General features: G+C 32.9%; 1 protein-coding gene across 6 annotated transcripts in view; it reads left to right on the top strand.

The window, feature by feature from the left end:
- Window positions 1-12,459, top strand: part of TASP1 (taspase 1) — a 279,334-nt gene that overhangs the window by 74,418 nt on the left and 192,457 nt on the right. For all 6 annotated transcript variants that reach the window (XR_005062408.2, XM_037022455.2, XM_037022456.2 and 3 more), the window contains one exon: window positions 5,408-5,487. Coding sequence is in view for 5 of the 6 variants with exons in the window: in XM_037022455.2 (XP_036878350.1) it covers window positions 5,408-5,487 (80 nt within the window). In the remaining variant the exon portion in view is untranslated. The remainder of the gene's footprint in view (window positions 1-5,407; window positions 5,488-12,459) is intronic.

Below are 12,459 nucleotides of genomic sequence, written 5' to 3'. Positions count from 1 at the left end.
ATAGTATTATACAACTGACGATACCATGATCTGAATTAAAAGACACGAAGTCCTTTGAAACTGAGAAAAATTATTTGCAGTATAGGTAGCAAACTATACTAAAAGATTAGTATCCATAGTGTTTAAGAACTATAAAATATCAATGGAAAAAAGACAACCTAAATTTTAAAGGATACAAATAGGCAATTTATAGAAAAGAAAATATTGATGATATATAAATAAACAAAAAGGTGCCCAATCATAATATTAATCAAGGAATTGTGAATTAAAATGACAAGGTGATATTTTTATATTATTTAAATTAGCAAAATTAACAAAGACTAATAATATCCAGTTTTGTAGAGGGTGTGAAAAGACAGTCTCTTTATTCTACTAGTGGTGAGAACACAAATTGCTATAGCCAGTTGAGAGACATTTTGTTATCATTTATTCATGTAGCAATTGAAAATATACATGCTGTCTGCTCCAGCAATTCTGTATTAAGACAGAACACCTTCATATCTACATGTGTAGCACAAGATAGTTACAGCAGTGTTGCTTGTGGTATATAAAACTCTTAAACAACCTGTATGTCCATCAATGGCTAAGTGAACTGTTTTGATCAAGTCACATTACTTATTAACTACTGTGCATAAAAAAGAAACATTTATATATAGTAACATGGATAGATCTCTACCTTGTAGAGTAAGCAACTAAGTTATGGAATGATATGTTCAGTTTAACTTGATTTTTTTCTTTAATTACAAAATAATTTGATGAATATGTGTTTCCCATCACCCAGGCTAGGAAATAAAACAGTATGAAGGACTTGAAACTGCCTAGACTCATCCCTTTCTAATCATGTTGTTATCCTTCCTGCTGTCACACACCCTTACCCTGGCCCTGTGTCTGCCCCTACCCTAGATAATAGTTGTTCTGGATTTAAGCTTTTCTCATTCTCATATATTCCTTTATAATATTACAACATATGGGAAAAACTGATGGCCATCTCTCCATTAAAATTATATCATATAGTGACTATACTTATATGGAATTAGCTGATTTCCTCATGTAATAGTTCTTCAGTTTTTTCCTTTGTTTTCAAAATGGTTTTGACCATTTTAGGCATTTTGCATTTCCATATGATTTTAGAATTAGCCTCTCGATTTCTATAAATAGCCTGAGGTCTTTAACCTCTTGGATCAGTGTCTTAGGGTTCTTAGTATACAGGTCTTGCACAGCTTTTATCAAATTTATACTTTAATCATTCTTTTTGATGTTAGGATAAATTACATAGTTAAAAAAATGCTGATTTCCAATTGTTTCTTGCCAGTATATAGCAATATGATTGATTTTATTATATTGATATTCTGTTCTGAGAATTTTCTCAATTCATTTGTTCTAGTACCATTTTAATAGACTCCAGACAGTTTTAATAGATTTCTACAGACAGTTATGTCTTTGGGAATAAAGATAGTTTTACTTCTTTTCTAATCTGGATTTCTTTAATCAATTTCTTTTTCTTTATTACACTGGTTAGGACCTCCAATATAATATAGAATTGTAAGAGTGGACATCCTTGCCTTGATTATAATATTAGGGACAAAGCATTTGGTCTTCTTTGATTAAGTAAGATGATTGCTCTTAAGTTTGTCATAGATCCTCTTTATCATGTTGAGAAAGTTCCCTTTTCTTAATGTGTTGAGAGTTTTTGATAGGAATGTGTGTTGTACTTTCTCAAATGCATTTGTGCATCTACTGAAATGATCTTGTAATTTTTCTTATTTAGTCAGTTAATATAGTGACTAACTTTTGATTGTTAAAGCAACAATTGCATTCTGGGATAAACTTGCGCGTAATTGCATTCTGGGATAAATCCCACTTAGTCATAAATTATTATCCTTTTATATATTGTGGATCCAATTTGCTAATATTCTGTAAATAATTTTTCCATCTATGTTTATGAGAAATATTGGTCTGTAGTTTTCTTATCTTGTAATGTCTAGTTTGTGTTTATTTTGTTTCTTAAATATATAGGGATATATACCTCATCAGATTTGGAAAAACTTTATTACTTCTTCAGTATTTTTTCTGATTCCCTGGGTCCCTTCTATCATTCAGATTCCAATTACATGTATTTGACATCTTATAGTAGTTCTACAGATAACACTGTTAATTTGTTGAGTTTTCCATTCATCTTTCTCTTTGTTTCCTTTTGAATAGTTGCTGTTTTTAAGTTCACAAATTATTTTCTGCACTATCTAATCACCTGTTAATTCCATCCAGTTTTTCATTTTTGATATTGTGGTTTTTAATCTCTAGATGTTTCATTTGCATCTTTAAATAAAATGTCTTCTGTGTATCTACTTAGCATGTTTAATCTTTTCTATACTTTCTTGAACATATGAATAAAGTTATAATAACTTTTAATATATTTGTTTACTAATTATATCATTTTTGTCACTTCTGGGTTGTTTTCAATTGAATGATTTCTCTCTTCATTATAGTTTACCTTTTCACATGCTTAGTAATTTTTATGGGATTCCAGACACTATGAGTTTTACTGTATTTGGTGCTGGTTTTTTGTCTTTTAATAAATATTCTTGAGCTTTATTCTAGGATGTAGTTATTTAGAAACACTTTTTTCCTTTCACGTCTTGTTTTATGCTTTGCATACTTGCTTTATACTTTGTACTTTGTGACTAGAGAAGCATTTAGTCTTGAGCTAATTTTGGTTTGCTACTGGGGAAAAACCATTCTGAGTACTGTAACAGATGCGTCTAGAATGAGGCTTTTTACTCTGGTGGGACAGCAGATGTTCTTGGCCCTGTGTGAACTTGGGGATTGTTTCTTCTAAAACTGTCATGTTGTTCTTTCCATGCTTTGGGTAATTTCCTACCACACATACACTGATCTCTACTCAGCTGAAGACTAGAGGGGTTATAATACAAGGAGATGCTGTCTTTTATGGAATTTTGACTCCTTTATTATTTTTTTAAATATCTTGTCAATGTTTATTTAATGCTTAGTATGCTTTAGGCAGTGTTCTGAATACTTGGGATATATCAATAAAAAAAGAAAGATTCTCACTCTTGTGAACTGACAATTTATTTGGGAAAGACAGATATAAACAATAGATATAATATGTAAATTATAAAGGGCATAGTATGTTAGAAGGTGGAAAAAAAAGATGTGAAAAGAAGCAGGACAGGGACTGGGAGTACTGGGTAGGATACAACTTTAAATAGGCCTCATTAAGGAGAGAGATTTGTGCAGATGAGGGAATTTGGGGAATTTGCCATTTGGAAAGTAAAGAAGAATCTGATACAGGGAGCAGTCAGGGTGAAAGTCCTGTGGTAGGAGTCCTGTTGGCGTGTTTGTGTTAATATAAGGAGCTGAAGTAGAGTAAGCAAGGGGGCAGGGGGAATAAGATATGAGGTGAGGAAGGAGCAGAAAGGATCAGGTATTTGGGAACTTGTAGATTCATGTGAAGACTCCAGTTTTTACTCTCATGAAATGTTCTCATGAGGTGTTTTGCAGGGTTTTGAGAAGAGGAATGTCATTATCTGATAGGTGTTTTACAAAGATGTCAGTGAATTGTGAGAATAGACTGTGGAAGGGGGCAAAGCAAGGCAAGCATGGAAGTAATGAGGCCATTGCAGCAGTTCAAGGAGCAGGTGTAGTGGTTCAGACAAAGGCGGTAGAGGTGGAGGTGGTGAGAAGTAGTCAGATTCCAGATATATTGTGAAGGTAGAGTCAGTGGGATTTTCTAACTTGATTGAGGCAAAACTTCTCAAAAAGCTTTCTCCTTGTAGAGTGAGAAGACCGAAATTTGAATTGGTGCATATTCACCCTTCTGTGGATATTGTAAAATGCCAAAAGTATTTAAAAACTTGTACAGCATACAATGGCAAGTTGATTTTATTTAGAATCAAACCTATGAATGATTTAAGAAAGAAAATAAACCTAAGAGTATTTTATAAAATGCCATTGATTCCAGATACTGGGATTGAACCCAAAATGACCAATGAGCATGCTGAGAATACTAGATTCAGCTCCAAAACTCTGTCCTGATCATTTAATTTACTATTTCAGCATCTCTTTTACATCTTTGCATGAAGAGAAGTTATTTCTTATATAAAATTCTCTTTTCTAGAAGAAGGAAGTGCTAAAAATGCCGTCAGGCCAGCTCAACTGCATCCAAGTTCCTATTTCAGTTATTCACTTGAACTTTATTATGTAACAGCTTCTCTTTGCAGTGGTCTTCATTTGATTCAAAAATAGGAGAAACTGTTCTCTATTTTTGGAATCCTTTAGAGTTTTTTTTAAAATAAAAGTTTGAAAGGATAAAATTGTTTATACTTGTTGGTCCTCTCTCCTCTCTTTTTTCCATACTCCCTCCTTTTGTACCTTTATATATATTGGAAAACAGTTATTGGGCTTAATCATTTAGTTTCTCATTGGAACTGTTTGGATATGTTTCTGAGTATGTGTAGATTTTGTTTTGCCAGTCTGTCACTGATCTTCTTATTAACAATTGAAACTAAAAAATTAAATATGTATTACTTTGAGTTTTAGTGTTGGGATGATTAGAAGAACAGAAACAAAAAATAGGGAGCAGGGAACTAATGATTAGGCACATTCAAGATGTCCATTATTGGCTGGCTGAAATCTTTAAGAAGTTGACTATGGAAGGAGATGAATGATGATAACTATGTTAACTGCTTGCTATTACTGTTAGGGAACTGGGGAAGTTAATTATCCTGCATGTTATTTGAAATATTTAAAAATAAGTGTTTTATAGTTAGCTATCTGTATCCTTTTATTCACTTTATGTTATAACTTGCAGTTTAGGGCTTAAAAAAATTCCTTTTGAGACACATTATAGTACTAACCACAGTAAAAATGGTTTGAGGGTAATTTGTATTTTTATTGCATCAAGGTGTAGAAATGTAAGCATATCTCATTATTTTTGGACATCTCTAGATGCACCCACTAATTTTGGGTAGATCCATGTGTTCTGCTAGGCAAGAATACCAAATCTGAAGACATTCATTTAAACTGACTCTTAACCCAATTAAATGGATATTTTTATTTAAACATGAGAACCACGTTGATCCAAGATAAATATTCCTATTTGCCACAGGGAAACCTACTATTTTTGCTTCATCTCATGTTGAGTCTTGCCAATTTTTACTTGTTAGTTATTAGAAATGAAAGTGTACCATTTCCAATTATAAATTTTCTAACTTGGGAGAAAATTTAAAAGAATAATTTGAGCATATAGTGATATTACTATTTTGAGGTAGGTCTAGAGTTATATCTACATGCAAGACATTTTTTTAGTTGCCTTACTATATTATATTCCTTTATTGACTACTTAGGAGATGACACTGAATTTTTAAAAGAATACTTTTTTTGTTGTTAGCTTTTTAGTTGGAGAAGGAGCCTACAAATGGGCAGTAGATCATGGAATACCTCCTTGCCCTCCTAACATCATGACCACAAGTAAGTAAAAACTTTTCAAAATTAAGCTATATTAGCATATATACCTGAAGGTGTTATATTGCTTTTGATCCACGTAGTATCTATAGTCCCCTCATTGCTTTCTCATGCTCTTATAGAAATATTTGTTAAAGAATCCCTTTTAGGTTACTCAAAATAATTACTAACAATAAAAGCATAATACCACCCCTTAGAGAAAGAAGCAAACATAGGTCAGCATTTACCCATACTTGCCTGAGGAAGGCCTTCTTGATACTAGGTTCAAGAGAAGGAAGAACACAGTTGTGACAATGTAAAAGTTAAGACTGAAAAAGCATATCACAAATATGACAAAAGGATATATATATCCTTAATCTATGAAGAGGTTTACCAAATTAAAAACTGAGTCAATACATATAATACCCTAATAGAAAAATGGCCAAAAGTCATAAATAGATAATACAACATAATGAATAGGAAAATTCAAATTAAAATGAGTATGTCAAGTTTATTCTCTCTTAGTTTGTGAAAGTGTTTAAAATATATTGCTGCCTGTAGGAGTGTGGTGAAAAGAACATAATAAACTGTAGGCACAAATGTAAATGAGCAGAAATTCTGGGGGACAGCTAAGTAGTTAAGATCAAAAGCCTTAAACGTATATTGCTTCTAGGAACTTGTCGTTAAAGATACGGAGAAAGATTTATGTAGAAGAGTGCTCAGTGGGCAATATAAAGAATTATCAAAAAATTAGAAAAAAATCTTATGTCCAACACAGGAATTTAAGTAAATAAATGATATATTTTTATAATAAAATGTTATGAGGTAATAGAAATTGTTATCAAGGCTAATGTCTGATAATGATGAAATGTAATGACTTTGAAAAAAGTGAAAAATGAATTATACATATGTATATATATGTGTTTTATATATTATAAAAAAGCTACATATTTACACATCAAAAGACATATTATATATACTACTTGTTTTTTGTTACTTATCAAAGTAATCTATGAGTATAATGTAAATAATTCAATGAAAAAATGAGGAATCATTAATTCCAAGGAAACCAATTTGTATAAAAAAGAAATAATTATATATCATAACAATATGGATCATCTTTCAATAATAGTATTTTCAAAATGAATATTCATATAGCTGAAAGTTGTAATAAAGGGAGCCTGGAGGGAGAGAAATATGTGTATGGTTGGGAAGCAGGGAGTATGAGAGTTCTAAATTCTCATAGTCGTCAGTTCCAATTCTGGCTTAAAATCTTCCAAACTTAATTGTAGAATTCTTCTATCAGGCAAACAGATCAGGTGATCTGCCAGTTCATTTTCTGTTTCCTTGGAAATAAGCCACCTGGCACCTGTGAGTCTGGAGTGGGTGTTGTGTAGGCCTGCTGCATAACTGTCATCCCTGGTCTTCACCTCACCATAATATTGGATTCCCATTTCCTCTCTCCAGTGTCAGATTCTGTTTCCTGAGTCTCATGTTTTTCTTTTGTGTTTTACTCCTTCATTTGTTACTGCTGTTTCTGTTTCCTCTGTCTTACTTTTGTTTGTTTCAGACACTAAGTCATGTTAGCAAAATTTCTCAACTACCCAATGACCTGTGTTGTTTTCATATTCATGTGTGTGGCCTTTAAAAGCCATTTGGAAACTTTGTGTGTGAAGGCAGGTATGGGTGACCTTAAGGAAGGTGTTAGGATCAGGTTTTTTGTTGGAAGAATTCTCAGTGTTCCCCTAACAAAACCAGTGTCTCAGTATTTTTCTTTTGGGAGAGAAATCTTCCCAGCTTTGGCAAGGCAATAGCCAGTATTCTGCTGCAGAACAAGGGAAGGGGCTGGAGTTCTCCCCTTCCCTTTTTTTAGACCTTTATGTAGAACACTATTGAAGGTGCAGCTCTCAGTGATACCTACCCCCAGCAGTGCTCAATGTCCACTAATTTGGGGCCCTTCTGGTTCAGACTTTCCAGAGGTAACCTCATGTTTCCAGCAAGCACAAGGAAGGATTTAGGCATCTACATGTTCCTTAATGACATTTTCTGCCATTTATCCTGTTTTTTCAGTCCCTGGCTTTCAGAGATACCAGGTGCCTTCTATTCTGAGCTCTTCTGATGTTTCTTTGGTAGGAATTAGTTTACTTCGGTAGAGGTGAGTTTACTTTGTGACATCTGGCTTCCAGGCATCACGGTTCATCTTCCTCTACTCAGTTACAGTTTATCCATTTGCTTCTTATTTTCTAAAGTTGTGTCACTATTGTCCCTCATTATCATTATCCCTTGTGTATGTCAATCTTTTCCACCCCTTAATTTCTTTTTAGTAAGGTTTTACGTAGAGTGTGGAGATGAACTCATTCATGCGTTCTGCCAGTTTTACTTCAGAACATTTATGTAAAGAAAAGTTATAAAATAGCTATTTCTAGATATTTTGCAGGATAATGCAAATATTTTTTATTATATAATAGTATTTAAGCTCACAGTAAGAAATACATACAGATATATTATGCCATAGATTTCTTTTGACTTATACAACCAATAAGAAATATTCTCTGGCTATATGAGGTACTTGAAAGTTAAGTAATATATATTCATCTATTTTCTTGCAATTATGATGAATTTATAAGGAGAAATTATAACTATTATTTAAGTTAAAAAATTTTTGAATGCCATCCTGTTTTGGGTACTTGTCTAATCCTCAGTGAAGCTTAGCTTATCTGTTAGTGGTCATTAATGATATGCTTTATACCTGATTACCTTTAAGGGGGGCAAGTTTATAAGTTTTTATCTCCCTTCTGTGTTTCAGAAGATTTTAGAATGCCTTTCTAAGGTTTATCCTAAAAGCATCTCTTACATATCTTCACACATACTTAATATTTCATTCCTATATATAGATCTGAAATTCTATCTAGTATTATTCCTTTCAGCCTGGAACTAGCATTTTTGGTAATGTGGTAAGTATAATATAGAAAAATTCTCTCAGCTTTCATTATCTGAAAAAAATCTTTATTTTGCCTTTACTTTTAAAACATTTGTGTTGGATATAGACTTCTAGGTTGATAGGTTATTTTCTTTTAGCATATTTTCCTATTTTTTTTAAAATTGTGGTAAAATATATGCAACATAAAATCTACGATTTTAACAGTTTTTAAGTGTATAATTCAGTGGTATTAAGTATTTACAGTGTTGTATAACCACCACCACTATGCATTTCCACATTTTTTCATCATACAAAACAGAAACTTTGTACCTATTGAGCAATAACTACTCATTCCCTCCTCCTTGACTGCTTATTATACTGTATTTCTCTATGAGCTTGCCTATTCCAGGTAACTCTTACAAGTGGAGCCATACAACATTTGTCATTTGGGGTCTGGCTTGTTAAACTTAGAATAATATTTTCAAGGTTCATCCATGTTGTAACATGTATCAGAATTTCATTCCTTTTTATGACTATACTATTTCATTCTATTTTAATACTTTCAAAGGTGTTATTGCATTGTCTTCTAGATTCCATTGTTTCTGATGGGAAGTCTTAGCATTGCTTCCCTGTAGGCTATGTGTCTTTTTTCCCCTGACTGCTTTTAAGAATTAATTTCTATCTTTGGTTTCAGCATTTGAACCAATATGCCTAGTTGTGATTTCCTTTGTGCCTTTTTTTTATATTGTACCTGCTGAGTCTGTGGGTTTTTAATCAAATTAGGAAAACTTTTGGACAGTATTTCATCACATGTTTTCTTTGATCATGTGCTTTCTCTTTTGTTACTGAGACTTCAATTCTACTTACATTAAAACATTTCATATTGTCACATGTTATCGAGACTTATTTTCTCACTTTTTGTGTTTTCTGTATTAGGATTCTCCATAGATATAGAATCAATAGGAGATCTCTTTCTCTCTCTCGCCTCATCGCTTATCCATCTATCTATCTAACATTTATTATAAAGAAGTGGCCTGTGCAATTATGGAGGCTGACATGTTCCAAGATCTTCAGGGTCAGTTAGTAAGCTGAAGACTGCGGAGAGCCATTGGTATAGTTTCAATCCAAATCCAAAGTCTTGAGAACCAGGTTTGTAGTTCCAGTCTGAAGGCTGGCAGGCGCCAGACATAGGAAAATGGGATGTTTCAGTTCAAGGATGAAGGAAGGAGAAAGTCAGTTTGAAGGTAGTCAGGTAAGAGAAATTCTCTCTTCCTTAGGGGATAGTCCACATTTTAGTCCTATGAAGGTTTTCAACTGATTGGATAAGGTCCATCTACATTAGGGAGGGCAGTCTGTGAATTTAAATATTACTCTCATCCTCATCAAGCACACCCTCACAGACACACCCAAAAATATTTCACCAACTATCTGGACACCCTTTGGTCCAGTCAAATTGACACGTAAAGTTAACCAGAACACTTTTATTTGTATGATTTCTGTTTAATTGTCTGGAAGTTCGCTTATCTTTTCATCAGCAGTATTTGATTTGATATTAATCTTATATAATAATTTTTTTAAAATATAAAATACTGTTCTCAGTTCCAAAGTTTCCATTTAAAAAAAATTTTTTTTCCATATGTCTCTGGCAGTTTCCCATTGCTAACATATCTGTCATTGTTATTGTGAAATCTATCATTGACTGCTAATTCTAAAATTTAGGTCCTCTGTGGGTCAATTTCTACTGACAAATTTTTTTTCTTTTGATTCTGGGTCATGTTTTCTTGTTTAGTTGCATATCTTCTATTGTTTTTTAATTGCAATTTGTGAATTGTGGATGATATGTTTTAGAGACTATGGATTTATCGTCTTTGAATAACATTGAGTTTTGTTCTAGCATGCAATTAAATCATTTGCAGGTCACCTTGATTTTGTTGCAACCTGGGTTTAGTCTTTGTTAAAGGAATCAATTTCATTTTTGTTTTTAATCCTAGAGTTCTTTTTTAAAATTTTATTTTTTGTATATATGTATATATTTATTATTCAATATTGTTAATATGCAGTCTTATGTTGGTTTCAGATGTACATCACAGTGGTTCAGCAGTCCCCGTGATCAAATTATATTGTGATTGTGAATTGTGTGCTTTTATCCTGCCCCTCCTCCCCTTGGTAACGACTAGTCACTTCTCAGTCTCTATGAGTCTAATGTTGTTTGTTCCCTGTTTTGCATTGTTTTTATATTCCACAAATAAGTGAAATCGTATGGTGTTTGTCTTTCTCTGCCTGGCTTATTTCACTGAGCATAATACCCTCTAGCTCCATCCATGTTGCTGCAAATGGTAGGATTTATTTCTTTCTTATGGCTGAATAGTATTCCATTGTGTATATGTACCACATCTTCTTTATCCATTCACTTACTGATGAACTCTTAGGTTGTTTCCATATCTTGGCTATTGTAAATAATGCTGCAGTTAACATAGAAGTGCATATGTCTTTTTGAATCTGAGAAGTTTTTTTCTTTGGGTAAATTCCTAGAAGTGGAATTCCTGGGTCAAATGGTATTTCTATTTTGAGCATTCTGAGGAACCTCCATATTGCTTTCCACAATGATTGAACTAGTTTACACTCCCACCAGCAGTGTAGGAAGGTTCCCCTTTCTCCACACATCCTCACTAGCATTTGTTGTTCCAAGCCCTTTCTATGTTGGCCATCCTAACTGGTGTGAGGTGATATCTCATGTGGTTTTAATTTGCATTTCCCTGACAGTTAGCATGTGGAACATCTTTTCATGTGCCTGTTAGCCATCTGAATTTCTTCTTTGGAGAAGTGTCTTCAGATTCTCCACCCATTTTTTAATCAGGTTATTTGTCTTTTGGGTATTAAAGCATGTAAGTTCTTTATATATTTTGGATGTTAACCCCTTGTCAGATATATCATTTATGAATATATCCTCCCATACTGCAGGATGCCTTTTTGTTCTGCTAATGGTGTCCTTTGCCGTACAGAAGCTTTCTAGCTTGATGTAGTACCATGAGTTCATTTTTGCTTTTGTTTCCCTTGCCCAAGGAGATGCATTCAGGAAAAAGTTGCAAGTTTATATTTAAGAGATTTTTGCCTATGTTTTCTTCTAAGAGTTTTATGGTTTCATGACTTACATTCAGGTCTTTGATCCATTTTGAGTTTACTTTTGTATATGGGGTTAGACAATAATCCAGTTTTATTCTCTTACATATCATTCACTATATTGTGCTAGGACTTAATAACAGTTTCCTTTTGCCATATATTTTACTTGCATGCATATTAATAGCCCCAGAAGGGACTTCAGTTAGTTAACTTTTTTTATCTTAAACACTTGGCCCTCTATACCTAATAATGCTTGCTGCCTTGAAGTCTACTTGGTTGATATTGAAAATACCTTAATAGCTTCCTTTGATTAGTTTATATGTATTTCTTTTTCTATCCTTTCATATTCAGTCTTTCTGTATATTCTTATATTAAGACGTGTTTCTTAGAAGCAGCACAAATACATAAAAGATTTTCTTTGGTAATCTTTGTATTTTAATGTCACATTTAGTCCATTTACATTTACTATAATTACTCAGCTATTTGGATTTGAATTTACTCTGCTTTCTATTTGTTTCACATAGTTTTATGCTTCCTTTTATCTCACTTCTTGCCTTCTGTAGGAGTATTTTCTATTACTACATTTTTCTTTCTGTTAATATGTTTTGCCTATTATCATTCTCTTGGCATTAACTTAAAAATTTCAACATGCATACTTACCTTATGAAAGTCTGTTAGGGAATAGTACTTTTTATCACCTCTTAACAATGCAAGGATGGTAGACTACATAGCATCTTCCCAACATTTGTTTTCATATTTTAAACTCAACATGTACTTATAACAGTGTGAGACATTAATTATTGCTTTATTACAATCAATTTTCATTTAGATTTGCCTCAGTGTTTACCCTTTTTTCCACTTAATTCCCACTGTCTGCCTCTTTTGTCTTTGAACTCTCACTTTATATTATTTTCCCTGTTTCTGAAAAACACCCTTTATTATTTTCATTAGTACAGGTC

This window comes from Manis javanica, chromosome 5 (assembly GCF_040802235.1).
Source record: "Manis javanica isolate MJ-LG chromosome 5, MJ_LKY, whole genome shotgun sequence".
In the NCBI taxonomy this organism is placed as follows: domain Eukaryota; kingdom Metazoa; phylum Chordata; class Mammalia; order Pholidota; family Manidae; genus Manis; species Manis javanica.
The sequence above is the reverse complement of the archived record's forward strand: the minus strand, read 5'-3'. Positions and strand labels throughout refer to the sequence as shown.